The sequence below is a fragment of the Marmota marmota genome, unplaced genomic scaffold (genome assembly GCF_001458135.2).
Source record: "Marmota marmota marmota unplaced genomic scaffold, marMar, whole genome shotgun sequence".
NCBI classification, from domain to species: Eukaryota; Metazoa; Chordata; class Mammalia; order Rodentia; family Sciuridae; genus Marmota; species Marmota marmota.
The window spans coordinates 1,521,854-1,541,695 of NW_025999896.1; the positions used below are offsets into that span (position 1 = coordinate 1,521,854).

The following is a 19,842-nucleotide window of genomic DNA, read 5'->3' on the forward strand; positions in this document are numbered from 1 at the left end:
AAAAAAAAAAAAAAAAAAAAAAAAATTTCAGAGGCCTTAGACCATAAGTGGCCAACTACATCCTACATCCCTTGGGGCTCCAGGTGAGGTGGTACATCATGGCAGAGGAATGCAGCTGGGAACGTGGCACCAGAAAGCAGAGAGAGACTCTACTTGTTGGGGATGAAATTTATACCCCAGAGGCTCACCCCCAAAGACCTACCTCTCCCAGCCACACCCTACCTGTCTTTAGTTACCACCCAGTTGATCCCTCTCAGAGGATTAATTCACTGATTGGTTTAAAGTTCTCATAACCCAATCACCTTGAAACCTTCTTATGTTGTCTCACATCAGGTTTTGGGAGACATCTCACATCTAAACCATAAGGGCCCAGTGTATGTGTGTAGTGTGTGTGTGTGTGTGTGTGTGTGTGTGTGTGTGGTGATAAACTAGTGGGATCAATACAATTATGTAAGTAATATGTAAGAAAGGACAGTAAAGGGAGTAGCGGGTTATGGGGAACATTTCAATCACTTTGGTTCAATGAATCAAACATAAGCACCTGTGAACATCTATCATGTGCCTAGCCCTAACCCAGAACTTTGAGATACATCACTGAACAAAACACATAAGGATGGTGTCTCTAGGAAGCTTATTTTCTCTTTTTTGTTTGCTTGTTTCTTTTGGTACTGGGGATTGAACCCAGGGGTGCTCTACCACTGAGCTATATCCTCAGCTCTCTTATTTTTATTCTTTTTAAAATTTTTGAGACAGGTTCTCCCTAAGTTGCTTAGGGCCTTGCTCAGTTGTTCAGGCTGCCTTGACACTGAGATCCTCCTTCCAAGTTGCTGGAATTACAGGCTTGCACCACCATATCCAGCTCAGAAAGCTGACTTTCTAATGTGAGAAGATGATTTAACTACTTGGGAGGCTGAGGCAGAAGGATCACAACTTTGAGGTCAGCCTTGGCCATTTGAGACAGAGACCCTGTCTCAAAATAAAATAAAAAGGGTTGGCGATGTAGTTCAGAGGTAGAGTGCTTGCCTAGCATGCACAAACATTGGGTTCAATCCCAGTACAGCAAAAATAAAATAAAATAATAATAATAACCACAGTAATAATTCACTGTTCACTATAAACATAACATATAAGTATACTATGTGGGACGTTATAAAGTATAATTACTATGGAGGGAGAAGGAAGGTCAGGAAGTCGGGGCAGGAGGATCCAAGTTCAAAGCGAGTGCTTGGCCACTTAGTGAGACCTTGTTTCAAAATAAAAAATAAAAAAGGTTTGAGATGTAGCTCAGTTGTAAAGTTCCCCTGGGTTAGATCCCCAGCACCACACACACACACACACACACACACACACAAATGTGGTATGAGATTGCAGCGTGTATTTCGTGTGTGGGGGGTGGGAGGGAGGGAGAGATCATTGGGGATGAAACTGAGGTCCTCTTGCATGCTAGGCAGTATTCTATTACATACCCATTCCCACTGCAGTTTTTAAGAGTGTCTAGTATCATGTATAACTAAAAAGAACAAAAAAAAAAAAAAAAAAGAATGGATGGGACTGGCCTGATTCAACAAATCCATGGGGATGTATTGGAAAGAAGATTTCCAGGCAGAGGGCACAGCTGGTGAAAAGGTCCTGGGTTAGGAGTGCATCTGAGAGAAAATGTTGAAGAGGATAGGTTTTGCTCTTCTTGGGCACTAGAAAGACTTTGGGCTTTTACTTGGAGAAAAGGGACGAAAGCATATTTTCCTGCCAGCTTTCTGGATTTTCTTCTTAAGTGTCTTATTTGGAGTGTGTATGTGTAGGTCTGACAAGGGCGGACATTGGGGTGTAGTCACCGGCCTCCAGATCTCATAACTAGCCTTTGCATCTTCTTCTCCCTACCTTACTTTTCAGGCTGAGGCGCTTTCATTTCACTCCCTCAGTTTTTTTTTTTTTTTTTATGACACACCCAAGCCCTGGGAACTGTTTCTCAACCACAGAGAAAATTAAAGGTGAGAGGGACCCCCTCCCATCCCGCCTTCCTCATTAGAGCACGGACTCCTGGCCATCATCATGAAAGTTTCCCAGAGGGACAGGGAGTCAGGAACTGGAGAATGGTGAGCAGCAGGGGTCCCAACAAATCTCACACCTACTTGGAGGAGATATAAATGTTCGATCCTCCTCACCTCCTGGCTCTTGGCCCCCCTCTCCCTCCTACATCTCACACACACACACACACACACACTCCTGACACAATGGCTGGGTGGGGCGGAGGAACTGGCTTCCTTTGCGGAGATTGCAATCTGGGCCCTTAGCTCCTGCCCCAGAAACAGGATCAGACCCTTGGAGAACTCAGCCCTTGGAGAACTCAGCCTGCATGCCTTGTTCCAATGGGCAGGTAGGACAGGCTGAAAAATAGAAAACACTCCTAAAGATAAAGGTAAATCATGGGGAGCCCCTGGAGAGTTAGGGGTCCCTTGCTGTGAAATAGTGGGCTGGTTTACATGCAGGGGACAGGTTGGAAAGCTAAAGAGACAGGCGGTCGAGCAAGTCGTGAGAGATGGTTAGACACGCTGTGTAAGGACACACACACACACACACACACACACACGCTATCCCTTAGCTGAGATAGAGACACATAACAACCATGCTGTACTGTCAGCCCAGCCCTTGGTCCATCGCCACCCCATCCTCACCCTACCCTGTCCACCCCGGTCCTGGGAGCCCCTGTGCACCCAGCAAAGCTGACGGGATGTGCACATGTGGAGCACTCTGATCTCTAGCCTGGGTCTCAGCCCTTCTTCAGACCTGTTAACCTGCGACACTCTGGATACTGGGATCCTCACGTCTCCCAGAGCCCTAGTGTGCGCATGTGGAGTGTGGTGTGGTTGGTGGTGGTGGGGGGGTGTCCGGTTGGGAGGAGGATCCAATTCCTGTTTCCTGCCCCTACTCACTCAGCCCTGGGAGGTGACTGAGAGTGGAGGGGACTCAAGGGTGAGTGCTTGGGGCCCTGACTACCTGGTCCCTTCAAGAGGCCTAAGTGGGGTGTGGGGAAGAAAGTAAATGCTGGTGCCTAAAGGGAGTGGGGAGTGGAGTGGGATCCCTGAGGGGGGCAGGGGCTGGGGAGGAGCTAGCCAGCTCTTGAGGCTACTGTGAGGGTCACCTTGCTAAGTGGCTTCCTGCCAGAATGCAGAGGTCCCTGAGCACAAAGCTCACAGGCTACAACCCCCAGCCCCCATCCTACATCACCAGTTCTAAAGAACCTGATGTAGGGCCAGGAGGGATGTGACTTCTGACTCCTGAAGGGAGTCTGGGCTCCCCTGTACTCCCGTTCTGATTCTGCAATCTTCTTGGGACTGCAGCCTCTTTCCCTGAGAGAGAAAGAGAAGTTCAGGCCCCAAAGTCCTGGCTCTGCTGGTCCTATCCTTTTCTCTAGTCTCCGGCCACCTCCCCAGGCATTCTGGCAGGACCCAGCCCTTCAGTGGAGCCTCTCTCTGTGAGCAGCCCCAGGGAGTGGGTAGGCAGGGATGAGAGGATAGGGGACAGACGAGACCATGCAGGAGCCTTCTGGTCTCCTGGGGTCAGAGACTCCAGGAATCTTCGTGGCAGGAAAAGGAGACTAAAAATAATCCGGAAAGGGAGAGTCCGGAGAGAGGAACTGGGAAATGGGGGGTGGAGGGCCTGCTGGAGCAGGGAAACAGTGATGCATCTCTCCTAGCCCAGGCAGGGGCGTGCACAAATGCGCCTGCGCACACACAAATCCACACTCCATCCAGACAGCATGGAACACACGTACACCTTCACACCCCGACATTATACACTTACATCACACACTCCTTAACGGACCACACGGTCTACCCTGCCCTCCCACTGCACACCTACCTACTGAACACACAACCTACACTCACCACACACCATGCAGCCCCCACTTGTACTGTAGCAGATAGGGAACACCCTTAAAACACACACAAACCTCCACGACTCACATTGGCACACAGTTTATTAGGCAGACACATGGTAGCTGTCATGGCAAGCCAGATTCCCTTTCCTGCATCTTACTAGTTCTCTGCATCATGCATCCTTTATCTTGGGTCTCTACCTAGTCACTGCCCCCTACTCCCACTGTCTCCCTTGGCCTCACTGTGGCAGCAGAAGTCAGAAATTTGAAGCCTAGTACCATGGTGCAGACCTGTAATCCCAGCTACTCAAGAGGCCGAGGCAGGAGGATTGCCAAGTTTGAGGCCAATCTTGGCAATTTTGTGAGACCCTGTCTCAAAATAAAATTTTAGAAACACTAGGAATGTAGCTCAGTGGTAGAACACTTGCCTAGCATGTGCAAGGCCCCAGGTTCAATCCCCAGTACTGCATAAATAAATAAATAAGCAAACAAACAAACAAATAAATAATAAATAAAAGCCAGGTATGGTGATACATACCTGTAATCCCAGTAAATCTGGAGGCTGAGGCAGGAGACTCACAAGTTTGAGGCCAGCCTCAGCAATTTAATGAGTCCCTTGGCAACTTAGGGAGACCCTGTCTTAAAAAATATATAAAAGGGCTGGGGATGTGGCTCAGTGGTTAAGTGCTCCAGGGTTCAATCACCACTACCAAAATAAATAAATAAATAAATAAATGTTTTTAAAAATTCAAAAATTTAAGCCAGGCCTGGTGGCACACACCTGTAATCTCAGAGGCTTCCCAAGCAGGAGACAGGAGGATCGTGAGTTCAAATCTAGCCTCTGTAATGGCGAGGCACTAAGCAACTCAGTGAGACCCTGTCTCTAAATAAAATACAAAATAGGGCTGGGGTTGTGGATCAGTGGTTAGTGCCCCTCTTCAATCCCTGGTACAAAAAAAAAAAAAAAAAAAAAAATTAAATAAAGAGAAAAAGGACCAAGAAAGGCTGTACAGGAGAGTTCAGGAACAGAATGAGAAGGAAGGATGGGAGATGGAGGCGAGAGAAGGCAGTGCAATTGGGAAGGAAGGAGAGGAAATACACCAGCCTTTTCTCCTGACCCCAAATCATGGCTTCACATGGCCCCAGTCTACCCACTAAAGGGTCTCTCTCTTCCTCCATCCTCCTCAGGGGATGACTCCAGCAGATCACCCCACTTCTTTGAAGAGCCCAGAGAAAGATGTCGGCCCAGTCCCTTCCTGCAGCAACACCCCCTACTCAGAAGCCCCCGAGGATCATCCGCCCCCGGCCCCCTTCTCGTCCCCGGGCTCCCCACTCCCCGGGGCCTCCCCTCAATGGCTCCTCTCCACAAGCACTTCCCCGAGCCTCCAGTAAGGCACCAACCCCAATGTGCTCCCCTATTTTCTGGGAGCCCCCAGCTGCATCCCTCAAGCCCCCTGCCCTTCTGCCTCCCTCAGCTTCTAGAGTCAGTCTTGACTCCCAGACTCCCCCAGATTCATCTTCCAGGTCCCCCAGTCCTGCGTCCAGGCGATCCATCTCTCCCGAACCCACTCCCTGGTCCCCGGTTCCCCCACCTAAGCCCTCTGGGTCACCCCGTCCAGCTCTGCCCCTGCTCCCAGGGACTGAGGCCCCCAACCAGGATGGCTCTGCCTCTGCCCCTGGCACTGTGCGGAGACTGGCAGGCAGGTTTGAATGGGGAGCTGAAAGCAAGAAACACACTTCGGGCTCCCTCGAGCGGGGTTCTCAAGGGGGAACAGATGTGAATGGGGAGAGAGAGGCTCCTCACGTCATGCTGACCGGGAATGGGTCCCAGGAGAATGGCGCTCTGGGTAAGCATATGGAGGGGGCTGGGGTGGCCTCATTATAGCTCATCTTTGTTCTCAATAATGAAAACTGGGAAATTTCATGGACTAGTTTTTTCCAAAAATGGATTTTGTGTTTGGAAAATCGGGTTTCTACATTTCTGGAGGTTTGAACACAGGGTGGAGGAGATGTATAGATGCCAGGGCTGGACCTTGATATTGAGAGGAATCCCTGGGGGTGGGCCACCCAGGCCCCAAGGTCTTTCTCCTTAGGGTCTCCCATCTGCCACAGATGCTGCTCTTGCCTGCCCTCCATGCTGCCCCTGTGTCTGCCACGTAGCCCGGCCTGGCCTGGAGCTCCGATGGGTGCCAGTGGGGAGCCCTGAAGATGGCCCCAGGGCTCTCTGTCGTGCCTCCCCGCTAAGGACCTCCCGCTCCTGCCCTAACCCTCCAAGCATCAGTCACCCCGCAGTGGTCCTCACTTCTTATCGGTCCACTGCTGAACGCAAGCTCCTGCCACCTCTCAAACCCCCTAAACCAACTCGGGTCAGACAGGATACCACCATCTCTGGGGAAGCTCCACAGCCAGATCTTGATCTACCTTCTGAAGATGGAATCCAAACAGGTACAGGGGCTGTGTGTTTGTGTGTGTGTGTGTGTGTGTGTGTGCGCGCCCCTATGCATTTGTGTGTCTGTGTGTAGAATTTTTGTGCTTCGAAGGGGCGGGGCATAGGTGGATTGGCCTAAAACCCAACCAGCTACAAGCTATAGGCCCTGGGAGTTTTCTTCTTCAACCAGCTGCTGCTCTGGGCTGATGGGAATTGTAGTTTTTAATAGCAATAGTCTCTGCTAGGGCTGGGGTTAGGAGTCCTGGGCTAGGGGTCTTGGAGGTTTGTTCTTTTCACTCCGGGTTCTCTCTCCAGCAGAGAGTCCTGATGAAGCTCCTGGGAATGCTCATCCTACAGCCATGGAGGGAAGGTACAGGATTCTCTACCCTTATTCTCCACTCTTCTCCCTACTGTCTTCCACCTGAGGGTAGGCTATCCTTCAGGTCCAGGTGAATCCCACCTCCACAAAGGTGGAAGGAAGAAGGGTTAGGGCTATAGAGACAGGCAGTCCCCATTTCTTATCCCAGCTCTGTTCCCTCTTAGTTATGTGACTTTATACAAATTCTCAGCCTTTCTGGGGTCTCAGCATTCTTACTTAGGAAATGGGCATAAGAATACCCCAGCTAGTTCATGGGATCATTGGGGTATATTGCTAAAGAGCTGGTCCATAGCAAGTTCTCCATTTTAATTCTGTTTTCTCACTTTGAATCTTTATTGCAATTATTATCCACAAATCCATTTGGCAACCATGACCATGTCTTCTATGTTATCTGGGTTTGTTAATCATCTTAGATTTATTGTTGTTATCGGAGGCAATTCAGTTCCATTTATTTATTCATCAATCATTTACTAGTATGGCTTTTAGTGTGAGTGAATAGTGCTGGTACCAGTGACTAGAACAGGGGAGACAGAACTGTGGGTAGTGGTAGGCAGGTGTGAGAGTTTGACCATGTGGAGTTTCATTAAGGCACAAATAGGACCTTCCAGATAATGGTTGCAGGGCTAGGGATGTGGTCCAGTGGTAGAGTGCCTGCCTGACATGCTCAAGACCTTGGGTTTTTCTCCCTCACACTGCAAAAATAAAATTAAAAAATAAATACTGATCAGGCAATAGTTGCTACATAAAAGAGCTGGAAACAGATTTGGAAGTCTCTGGTACACAGTAGTTGAAATAACAGGAATGGATGGGGCCCCCTTTAGTTCAGGGCCTCCCTTACAGCAGGCACATAAAACATCTGAGGAGCCACTGGGTCCCTACATACAACATGCGTGTGGTTTATGCATCACTTCCACTGTCATGTGAATAGCACCCATGGAGCTGTGGCCTTGGGGACTCCCTTAGCTTTCTCTTTCCACAGGGATGAAGAGGGGCTGGAGGGACTAAAGGAACAGAACTGGGAGCTGCCCCTGCAGGATGGTGAGGGTCTCTGGATCTGGGGGTCACTTCTGTAGAGAAAGGGTCTAGGGCTCTTGACTTTCCTGATGTGCTCTGTCTGCATTCCAGAACCTCTGTACCAGACCTATCGAGCAGCCGTGCTATCAGAGGAGCTGTGGGGGGTTGGTGAGGATGGGGGTCCCTCTCCAGCAAATCCTGGGGAACCTTCCACTTTCACACGGCCCCCTGGACCTCGAAACACCCTGTGGCAGGAGCTTCCAGCTGTGCGAGCCAGTGGCCTCCTGGAGACCCTCAGTCCCCAAGAGAGGCGCATGCAGGAGGTGGGCACACTTGAGGTGGGGCTGGGTAGGCTGACATAGGGGAGGAGGATGTCCTGGGTCCTAGGCTGGTTATGAGTGGCACTTTGCACTATGGTCCTGCCCTTCCCAGAGCCTATTCGAGGTGGTGACATCTGAGGCCTCCTACCTGCGCTCCCTGCAGCTGCTGACTGACACCTTTGTGCTGAGCCAGGCACTTCGGGACACACTCACCCCTCGGGATCACCACACACTCTTCTCCAATGTGCAGCGAGTCCAGAGCGTCAGTGAGCGGTCAGTGGAATCCTGCCTTCCCAGGAATCTTGATCTGGGGCTGCTGAGCACCCTGTTAGCTTTCTCCCTACCAGGTTCTTCCTTCCATGGACCCAGGAAGCACCTGAAGACCCAGCTGTCTGCACCCCTCCATTGCTTACTCTCCCAACTCCTTCAGGTTTCTAGGAACATTACTGTCCCGTGTGCGTTCTTCGCCACACATCAGTGACCTGTGTGATGTGGTGCACGCTCATGCAGTGGGTCCCTTCTCGGTGTATGTGGATTATGTGCGGAATCAACAGTATCAGGAGGAGACCTACAGTCGCCTAATGTGAGTAGGGTATTTCCTCAGACTCTATGGGAGAATATGTTCTCAGACCCCCAGTGGATGCCTGAAACTGTGACTAGTACTAAGCCCTATATATTCTATGTTTTTCCTATACCTACATACCAGTGATAAAGTTTAATTTATAAATTAGGCAGAGTAAGAGATTAATAACATTAATTAATAAAATGGAAAAATTATAACAATATACTGTAGTAAAATTGCTAACATTACTTCTCTTGCACTTTAGTACACTTAATAATAGCAGTTGCATTACTAAAATAAAGCAGTGCAATATCTCCACAGTCAATCTGATAACTGGTACAGTCACTAAGTGACTAATGGGAGGGTAGGGTATAGGATGTGGATATGCTGGACAAAGGGATGAGTCAAGTTCCAGGTGGAATGGAATGGAATGGCTTGAGATTTTACTTAGAAAAGCACATAATTTAAAACTTATGAATTATTTGCTTCTGCAATTTCCTGTTTAACATTTTATGACTGAAGTTGACTTTGGCTAATTGAAACTGTGGAAAGCAAAAAATAATAAAATAAATAATAAAATAAAAATATAATAAAATAAAAAATAATAAATAATATTATATATAATAAATAATATAATAAATAATAAATTATAATAAATAATAAATAAATAAAAATATAATAAAATAAAATAAATAATAAAATAAAAAAATAATAAAATAAAGAATAAGGGAGGATTATTATATCTCAGAGTTGTGGGAGGAAGCTGGAGTGAGCGTCTCTGAGGTCAGAGCAACTGAGGGATCAGTGCCTGGCTCCAGGTAGCAGCCATTAGCCAGCTGGGCCTGTTTTTGCAGGGACACAAACATGCGCTTCTCTTCGGAGTTGCGTAGGCTGCAGAGCCTCCCTAAGTGTGAGCGGCTTCCGCTACCATCCTTCTTGTTGCTGCCTTTCCAGCGCATCACCCGGCTCCGCATGTTGCTACAGGTACCTTTTCTATCCTTCCAGTCCCATTGAAGGTCTTTTCCCAGGGATCTCTGTTCTGGTCAGCACCATTTCCTACCCATAAATTACTCCTAATCTGAGCCTCTCAGTTCAGGACCCTGGACACCCTACCTGGGAGATACCGAAATGCACCAGGGAACAGACTAGGTACAAGAAAAGGGCCCTCAGGGTTATACAGTGGAGGGGGTAGAGAGAGAGAGGAGGGGAGGGGTAGGGGTAGAGGTGGGGAGGGGGGAGGGTGGAGGATGGGAAAGGCAGCGGAGCACAACAGACACTAGTATGGCAATATGTAAATCAATGGATGTGTAACTGATGTGATTCTGCAATCTGTGTATGGGGTGAAGGTGGGAGTTCATAACCCACTTGAATCAAAGTGTGGAATATGATATATCAAGAAATTTGTAATGTTTTGAACAACCCACAAAAAAAAAAAAAAAGAAAAGAAAAGGGCCTCTGGCGGGAGACATGAGTTCTAGACTTAACTTTCTCTGCTCAGCCACTAACTAGTTGATATCACCTCCAAAGGGGCAAAATTGGTTCTTGGGGGATGAAAATTAAAATCTTAAATATTCCAATGGTTGTGGTGTTTCAAAAATGGAATATAAGCAGATTTACAGAATGTAGAATTTAATTTTCTTTGGGGGAGGGGAGTCTGGGGAGGTAGCTCAGTGAGAGTGCTTGTCTAACATGCTCAAGGCCCTGGGTTCAATCCCCAACACTGAAAATAAATAAATAAAAAGTAGAAGTTGTGATGGGTAGGATACTTAGAGGAAAAATGTCTTAAAATCCTTCCTTAGCAAGGTAATACTGAGGGCAGGGGGAAGAAGGTTTAGAAATACTCTTCTAGGACTAGGGAGCTCAGTGGCAAAGCATTTGCCTAGCATCCATGAGGCCCTAGGTTCAACCCCTGTCACCTCATTAAAAAAATAAACAGCAATAAAAGATTAAAACAAACACACAAGCAAACACTCTTCTATTGCAAAATTTAGATTCCTTTATAACCAGATCACTCAATGTAGAGATCTTCATGTGAATAGTCCCCAACTAGATAATCAGATTTTTTTATGTCTTTGTTTTTTGCAGTGCTGAGGATCAAACCCAGGGCCTTGTGCATGTTAGGAAAATGCTATACCACTGAACTATTCCTTCAGCCTACATTCTTTGTCTATTCAGCTTTATCTATTCTTAGTATAAATAACACAATAATAAAAATGATACCAATCATAATATCTTAACAGCTATTGAGTGTGAGGTTCTAGTTATAGTTCTTAGTGGTATATACCTTTTAATATCACTGACAACTTGTGAGAGCAGTAACTATTATTTACCCTATACAGAAGAGGAAACTTAGGTATGGGTTAAGTAACTTGCCTAGCTCATGCAAAAATAAGCAACAGAGCCTAAAGTGAAATCCAGGTACTTTTAACTACCCTGCTCCATTGTTTGCACTACATTGTTTGCTATTATTAAAATAATAGCCACCCTCTTTTTCAGCTTTTTATTTACACACATATATGTGTGTGTGTGTGTGTGTATATATATATATATATATATTTTTTTTTTTTTTGTTTTGTTTTGTTTTGNTTTACACACATATATGTGTGTGTGTGTGTGTGTATATATATATATATATATATTTTTTTTTTTTTTTGTGCTGGAAATTGAAACCAGAGGTGTTTAACCACTGAGCCACATCCCTAGCCCGTTTTTTTAATATTTTATTTAGAGACAGTATCTCTCTGAGTTGCTTAGGGTATTGCTAAATTGCTGAGACGGCTTTGAACTTGTGACCTTCCTGCCTTAGCCTCCGGAGCCACTGGGATTACAAGCATGCGCCACCACGCCTGGCTCTTTTTCAGCTTTTATTGTATGCCAAGATTGTCTAATATTACCTCCTTAAATCCTCACAACAATGGCATTGATATGTTATGTAGGTATTAACTGCATTTTACAATTGGGAAAACTGAGGCTCAGAAAGGTAAAACTCAGAGTTTTGTGGCTGGTGAGTGGTGAACCTGACTGAGGCTTGTTCCCACTGCCTTATGAACCCCAAACTTAGCATTTCTCCAAGCCAGGCAGGTTCCTCTGAGCTGTGGCTCCTCTGAATCCCAGGGCTGAGCAGTGGGCCCAGTTACCTTCTTCCTTATCTCCAGAATATCCTGCGCCAGACAGAGGAGGGATCCAGTCGCCAGGAGAATGCTCAGAAGGCCTTGGGTGCTGTCAGCAAGGTGGGCAGGAGAAAAAGTGGGAGAGGTGACCAAGTAGAAGGGAAAGGTGGGAGGGAGCAGGGGCCCAGCTGCTGGGGTGGGTGACTCGGCTCTGCTCACTCAGATCATCGAGCGTTGCAGCGCTGAGGTGGGGCGCATGAAGCAGACTGAAGAGCTGATCCGACTCACCCAAAGGCTGCGCTTCCACAAAGTCAAGGTTAGTGCCTACCAGGACCCTCCATCTTGCCCTTCCCCACGTTGCTACTGCGAAGCTAAACCCTCCTTTGCTTCCTCTCAGGCTCTGCCCCTGGTCTCCTGGTCACGGCGCCTGGAGTTGCAGGGGGAGCTGACGGAGTTAGGGTGCAGGAGAGGGGGTGTGCTCTTCACCTCCAGGCCTCGCTTCACCCCCCTCTGCCTGCTGCTCTTCAGTGACCTGCTGCTCATCACTCAGCCCAAGAGGTGGGTCCCGAGGAGAGGGAGCCCAGACTGGAGTATAGATGAGGCCTCCAGTAGGATTCCTGCTCTCCTTCTGAACGCCCTCTTTCCTGGGCAGTGGGCAGCGGCTACAGGTTCTGGACTATGCCCATCGCTCCCTGGTGCAGGCCCAGCAGGTTCCAGACCCATCTGGACCCCCTACCTTCCGCCTCTCCCTTCTCAGCAACCACCAGGGACGCCCCACCCATCGGCTACTCCAAGCTTCCTCCCTGTGAGTTGTCTCCAGAAAACATCCCTGGGGGCTGAGCGGTGGAGCACTTGCAAAGCATGCACAGGGTCCTGGGTTCAACCTTCAGCATCAAAAATAAACAAACAAAAAACATCCGTGGGGCCCCCTCCTCTGACCTCAGACCCCACCAACTCATTCACCATTCTTTCACCTCTGTGACTTCTGTCTCACCACCAGGAGGCTCTCTTGTGCCAACTGTGACCCCTCCCTCTATCCCCACCAGATCAGACATGCAGCGCTGGCTGGGAGCCTTCCCTACCCCAGGTCCTCTTCCCTGCTCCCCAGACACCATCTATGAGGACTGTGGTGAGTGTCCCATACAGGGGAGAAGGGAAGGAAAAAAAACGAGTCTTAAGGGGAATATTGGGGAGAAGCTAAAAAGAATATGGATCCCACTGAATGCCCTCTACCAGAGTGTTCCCAGGAACTGTGTTCAGAGCCATCTACACCTGTCAAGACTGAGGCACGGATTCTGGAATCCAGAGCTCCATCCAAACAACTGCACAAGAGTCCTGAAGGTGAGAGAATCTTTCATTTACTGATTCAATCAACATGCATTAAACACATATAAAGGCCCACTCCTGCCCTGCTGAAGCATGCATTCATCTTTCTTTCTTTCTTCTTTCTTTCTGCTGTGCTGGGGATTGAGCCCAGGGCCTTCCATATGTTAGGCAAGTACTCTACCACTGAGCTAGATTCCCAGCCCTGGAGCATGTATAAAATAAAATAAACGTGAGACAATTAAAAAACCAAAAAACCAAAAACAAAAAACCATGAGGCTGTATAGCTCAGTTAGTAGAGTGCTTGCCTCACATGCACATGGCCCTGAGTTCAATCCCCAGCACCACACACACACACACAAATAAGCAAACAAACCTGACAAATAAGTAAATAATATGTGGTCTCTTGGAAGGCAGTTAGTGCAATGGTTAAACTAAAGTAGAAAAAAGTAAGGAAGCCAGGAATTCCAGAGTTAACAGAATTACAGTTTCAAATAGGGAGGCTGAGGTGGATCTCAGTGAGGAGGCAACATGTGAGTTTGATGCACATGAGTAATTTGGGCTTATGGTGTCAGGAGGAAAAGTGTCCCAGTTGGAGGAAACAGGCAGTGACAAGGCCTTATGGCCTGCTGTTGTGATGGGGGGAGGGTAGGGAGGACAGAGGGAGCCAGAAAATGGGAAAGGAACAAATGAAATTAGAGAGGTAACAGAGACCATATCTTGCTGGTCCTTGTAGGTCCCTTTAAGATCTCCGTGTCTTACTCTAAGTGGCATGAGGGGGCCCCTGCAGGACTGAACAGAGGAGTGACCCAGATCCTCTCTGATACTGCTGTCACTCCCAGAGCAGCATCTGATGCTCATGTCTTTCTACCGATGCTCCAGGCTTCTCTACTAATTCCCATCCCCACTTTGACCCCCAAAGGCCTGAGATCCTATAGGGCCTCCTTTCCCTCCTCACCTGCCCTCTGAACCCACCCCACTTGAGTCCCTGTCTCTTTCCTCAGGCTGGCTGAAGGGGCTTCCTGGGGCCTTCCCTGCCCAGTTGGTGTGTGAAGTCACAGGAGAACACGAAAGAAGGAAGCATCTTCGTCAGCACCAGAGGCTTCTTGAGGCTGTCGGACCCTCTTCAGGCACCCCTAGCACCTCTGCACCCTGATGCAAACTGGGGATGGGGCACAAGCTGGGGCTCTGGCAGCGTACATGGAGAGGACAAAGCTAGTCCAGCCATCCATTGGACTCACAGTCAGTGGAAACACTACCTCTAGTGGCAACCAATGGGAACTGAGCATCAGGACTGGACAGCCAATGAAACAAGGCTGTCTGAGCCCAGAGCAATAAGAAAGAATAAGGATGGCTTGAATGTGTTGCCAAGGAGACACAAGCTTAGTACAGAGTGGTCAATGGGTACTGAGCTGGCCGAGCCCTTTGCCAACAAGTATCTTTGCTATGCTCACAGCCAAGGAAGACCATGCCAGTCAACGCAGTTAAAAAAGGACTGCATTGGACATCAAATGCCATAGCCAACGGGGATAAGCAGGGACCCTTCCAGCCAAAGAAGACAGGGATCTGAGCTGAAGCACCCAGTAGTCACCCTGCTTGGTTCTACAGCAACCACTGGTGCTGCCCTTTGAGTCTGTGAAATACTAGATTCTATTCCTGGGGTACCTCCTGTGCCCTCTCAAGCCAGTTCCTCTCTTCTAAAAGAATCCAGAATATGCATTTCAGAGAATGTGTGTGTGTATGTGCATGTGTGCATCTGTGTGTTTATGTACAGGAAAGGCGATTCTGCTGAACATGGTATGTGTGTATGGTAGCCACTAAATGACTAAATGCTCCATTTCTTTCCTTACCTTGCATTTTCCCTTTTATTCTCTCCAAGAAAGACATTAGGTCTGAGCTCCAGAGGAGCTGGGTGTAGCTTGGCAATCAGAGGCCAGAGCTAGGGAGCCCAAGGGACAGAAGATGGTCAGTAGCTTGGACTCAAGGTCTCTTGAAGTCCTTCTCCTTGCCCCAAATACTGGCTTCCATATTTCCTGCCTGCATTTTCCCTCAACTTGAACTATCATGTCAGCCATCCTCAGCCTCAGACTGAATGTGCTCTGGGTCCCTAGTTTGGGTGAAGAAATGGGAGTTGAGGCTCATAGGCCTGCTGCAAGTCTGGTCTTCTCACTTAGATCCTGATCCTCTCACGGAAACAGGAATGAACAGTGCAGAGAGCCTGGAGATCTAGTGGTGCTGCCTAACCTCAAGCAGAGTGCCTGCTTCCAGCTAAGAAATTGCCTCCATGATGCCAAAGGAGATGAAGGCTGGAGACAGCAAAACAGGCAGTGACTGGTTAGTGGAGGCCCAGGCCCGGGACACAGCCTTCTCTGCACTAGACTATTACACGGTCCCTTCAGCTCAAGCACGGCAACTTGCCTGGGACAGAAAATGCTGTGTCAAAAGCAAGAGGTACAGGGACACTCGAAACTTGGAGGGAGAAGATCCCTGGCATTTAGCTTGTCCATGACTTTGGAGATTCACCTAGCATGGTGCCTGTTGTATGGGAAACCCATAATAAATGTTGGTGGAGTTGCATGGAGGCTCCACCAGGGCAGTGTATGCTCAAAGGAGCAATGGCCTATAAATATGGTTTTGTAAGGGGGAGTGCACCTAGTTGGAAAAGTGTCAAGGGCAGGCATCTGTTCCTCTGGGAATTGGGGCTCAGAGACCAGGTGCAAGGCCTGAGAGTGTTGGCTCACTCACAGCTCCCGAGACATCTAAAGTGGCAGTGGTGGTGGGAGCAACTGCATTGATTTGAGGGGCTGCTGCAAGCTGGAATAGAAGTCTGGGCAACACCAGGCATGGCTGGGGCTCTGGAAGGGAATGAAGATGCAGTGAGAAGGCCAAAAGGAGAAGCGAGTCGGCAATAAAGGCCTCTTACTGAGCAGCCAACCATTTCTGTGTTTGATTCAGTTCTGCACCTCTTTGTTGAGTCCCTTCTATGTTCCATGCACTGTTTCAGGATCTGAAGAGACAGAGATGATAAAGACAAGATCCTTTTCTCCAAGGTCCTACACTGCAAGGGGGGGGGGGAGCAATTACCAAGTCAACGAATTAATAAACAATATAGCAGGGTGGGGTGGCTTTTGGAAGACCTTGGAATTGATGATATTTGAGCTAAGACCCAGATGACAAGAAGGAAGATCTGGAGAGAGTAGCAACAAGGGGATTAGAGGCCAGGAGCAGAAGGGAGAGGGAGTGGGGAATGGAACTGATGCATGTGTTCCTTCAAGTTCCCTGATGGGGGGAGTCTCTCCCCATCCTTCTTGCTGTTTGGCATTAGAGACAAACAGATACTCAGAGACAGACAGACAGACATCCAGGAGCAGACACAAAGCTACACATATGCCCTACATATTTTCCCTCCCAGCTTTTCATCTCTTACTAAAGTCCTACACTAAGGAAGTATCCATGCTCCAATTCTGAAGTTCTAATGGTGAGATAAGGCGGAGACGGGCACCAGCTAAGACTTATCTTGGAGACAGAAAGGCACATAAAATATAACCATTTGTTCCAAAAGAGACTGAGTAGACAAGGGAGAAAGGAAATTGACGTGTTTCCTGTCTTCCTGGAGTTGGTTTCTGGTATCTTAGAGCACCCTTTTCATTTTGGGATGACCTGAGTGTGCAGTCCCGCAGGGGTCTGGATTCTGCAGCTCTGTTCCAGGAGCCTGAAGGGCATGAAGCACAGCTATATGGGAAAGGAGCAGATGTGTAAGAGTGAGAACCTCAGCGAAATGAGGGTAGATGGAAACCCAAAAGGGGATGAGGTAAGGAAGACAGAAGAGGAAGAATGACGGGGGGTGGGGGAGTACAGGTGTTACAGGTCCTGGCAGCTGGTTACTTGGCTCATCCTTGATTCTCTCTCTCCCTCTTCACATTGTTCTCCCATTCTCTGCCAGGCATTGGCTTCATGGATTGAACCTAAGGACACTCATACACTGAGCCACATACCCAATCCTTTTTGTTTTATTTTTAAATTTTGAGATAGGGTCTCACCAGATTGTTTACAATCTCATTAAGTTGCTGAGGCTGGCTTTGAACCTGAGAACCTCCTGCCTCAGCCTACTGAGCTGCTGGGATTACAGGCATATGCCACCATGCCTGGCCCAGGCATTGGCGGCTTCTTTTCTTTCTTTCCTTTCCTTCCTTCCTTCCTTCCTTCCTTCCTTCCTTCCTTCCTTCCTTCCTTCCTTCCTTCCTTCCTTCCTTCCTTCCTTCCTTCTTTCTTTCTTTCTTTCTTTCTTTCTTTCTTTCTTCGTGGTGGGGTGTACCAGGGATTGAACTCAGGGGCACTTGACCATTGAGACACATCCCCAGCCCTAAATTATACTTTCTTTAGAGACAGGATCTCACCTAGTTGCTTAGCACCTTGCTTTTGCTGAGGTTGGCTTTGAACTTGCGATCTTCCTGCTGTTGAACCCACAAAGCAAAGACCAACGACTCCCATTTTAAACCAAATTAAAGCCAGCCTATATTGTGTACACAAGACAGCTGTAAAACAAATAAAAAAATAATTAAAAAAAAGACAGCTGATCAGTGACTGCCTCACCCAAATGCAGGGCCAGGGGACAGCGCTGGTCTAAGGGCAGGGGACTTTTTTTTTTTTTTTTTTTAGTTGTAGTTGGACACATATCTTTATTTTATTTTTATGTGGTGCTGAGGATGGAACCCAGTGCCTCACACATGCAAGGCAGGTGCTCTACCACTGAGCTTCAGCCCCAGCCCCAGGGGACTTTTTATAACAAAAATTTGCAAAGGTGAGTATCTTCAGAACTTCCAGCTAATAGGGTTCTGGCAAACATACTACAAGGGCAGACAGCAGATTAATGAAAATATTTCAAGATAAGGAGTAAATTCAGTTTCCAACATCAGAATTTATGAGGTGCCACTGGGGTTTCAGGGAGGGCTGTTATCTGGTCAGGGAGAGCCAGGCAAGGGTGAGTTCAAAGCACGGACAGGAATTCCAAACAAGTTTAAACATCAAAATATGGTCAGGCCAAACAGAAATCTTAGTATTTTACAGTAAAACAAATGAACTTTACATAACTTTGTGATGAGATGGCTCCCAATCTTAAAATGAAGATTGGGTTCATCACTGCCTCAGCCACCCTAGCCACTGGGGGCATTGGCTTCTTGATCTTGGTCATGTACAGCCTCCTGGGTGATAATAATCCTCTCCTTTCCAGAGCCCTTCATGGTGGCTGGTTCTCAGGCCATCCCTGAAATCTTCTCCCCATCTCCTCCCTTCTTTCTCCCAAGGCTCCTGCAGAGGTAATTGCGGTTCCAGTTCTCCAGGTTGGCCAGGATACTAGGCAGGCGCTCCATTCCAGAGCAGGAATACTTCTTTCCCGACAGCTTCTCCAGGAATCTGACGGACGGACGCCTGCAGGCCTGACCAAGCTAACTCCCCACCTCGCCCTCTCCAAACTGGTCTCTGTATCCTCCCGGTCCCAAGAGAGCCTAGGGGCAGACTAAGTTGGGCTAAACGCCTCTCAAAACCAGGCACCGCCTACCCTCCGGGGCGTGGCCAGGCGTATCTAACCCCGCCCCTCGCATATGACCCCGCCTCTTGTTTTGGCCCCGCCTCCCCGAGGGCAGCCTTCCAACCCTCTGAGGGATGCCTGACTCACTGCGCTAAGAGCGCAGGTCTTGCAGGCTCCGTGGCCCCAGGTTCCTAGCACATCTTTCGGCCGGACTCTGTCGCCTGGTTCTCAGTGCTCGTTTCCTTAACGACGCAGGGTCGAGAGCGGCGGTGTCTCCCTCTCGAGAGAATCCTTAAGGAGTTGAGGGATTGGCACTTCCTTTCCAAACTGCAGCGCGCCCAAGACCCATTACCGAGCTACTCACGACCAGCGGAATGTCAGCAGTCGCCCAGGCCATTTTGAGGTCCAGGGACCGACGTTTTAGCTGGTTGATGTCGCTGGGATCGGCTTCCAAGCTGACCCGGTCACCTTTGTGCTCAGTTCTCGCGCGTCGGACGCGGGGCATTTTACATAGGTTTCTGTAACTTCGTCACTGAACATTGAGCCATGCCTTGGTGTTTTAAGTTCTACCTGCTCCACATCCTGCCCATTCTGGAGTTCCATCTCACTCCTCCTTGCCCCACTTTTTTTTCTTTCCTGTAACCTGCACCCCCCCACACACATCCCCCAGCTCTCTGGAATCACCCTCCCCACTCTTCCATTCCGAAGCCCTATCCCACTTCGTCCCCCATTAGAAATTTGAAGTTGCTCTCTTAGGGAAGGAACAGGGGCCTAGTCCAGATTTGGTGGGGCCCATTTCCAGAAAAAGAGTATAAAATATGGGTAACGTTTGGTCGCAATGTTTTATTGAGAGTGATAAAAGAAATATTGAACCGTATTCTTTTAAAATAACTGACCAATACAAAGAACAACATAAAAACCTAGAAAAATAAATTAACTTAATGAATTTTCTTAACATATCTCTAGTATTTTTCTCCTGTGATCCTTGCTTGGCTGCATATTGTCATTGCCACTTCATATGACAGTGATTTTATAATTTTATACAGAGAGGATAATTTAGCATTTCCTCTGGCATGCTTGATTGAAGTGTATTTACTGTAGATCTTTAGATAGGTTTATTTCAATTTCACTACTTCTTTTCTTTCCTTCTTTTTTAATATTATGGATGCTCTATTACATAGCTACTCCCCAGCCCTTTTTCTATTTTTATTTCGATACAGGGACTTACCAAATAGCTGAGGCTCACTTCCAAATTGCCATCCTTCTGCCTTAGCTTCCCAAGTTGGCAGGATTATAGGAGTGTGC

At 48.0% G+C, this 19,842-nt stretch overlaps 1 protein-coding gene across 4 annotated transcripts; it reads left to right on the forward strand.

The window, feature by feature from the left end:
- Positions 1-2,294: 2,294 nt before the first annotated feature.
- On the forward strand, positions 2,295-15,622 carry Arhgef15 (Rho guanine nucleotide exchange factor 15). 4 transcript variants are annotated; one of them, XM_048798041.1, is made up of 16 exons: positions 2,295-2,416; positions 5,063-5,721; positions 5,987-6,319; positions 6,618-6,672; positions 7,661-7,719; positions 7,807-8,018; positions 8,128-8,288; positions 8,446-8,598; positions 9,432-9,561; positions 11,733-11,807; positions 11,911-12,003; positions 12,085-12,245; positions 12,340-12,492; positions 12,734-12,816; positions 12,924-13,028; positions 14,015-15,622. In XM_048798041.1, exons 2-16 carry the CDS (start codon positions 5,112-5,114, stop codon positions 14,164-14,166), a joined length of 2,535 nt encoding a protein of 844 aa, XP_048653998.1. In that variant the 5' UTR covers positions 2,295-2,416; positions 5,063-5,111; the 3' UTR covers positions 14,167-15,622. The 4 variants fall into 4 exon arrangements, with proteins under 4 accessions (XP_048653998.1, XP_015359956.1, XP_015359957.1 ...); XM_015504470.2 differs by lacking the exon at positions 2,295-2,416 and adding an exon at positions 2,897-2,970; XM_015504471.2 differs by lacking the exon at positions 2,295-2,416 and adding an exon at positions 2,897-2,970 and having other exon boundaries at positions 6,621-6,672.
- The last annotated feature ends 4,220 nt before the right edge of the window (positions 15,623-19,842 follow it).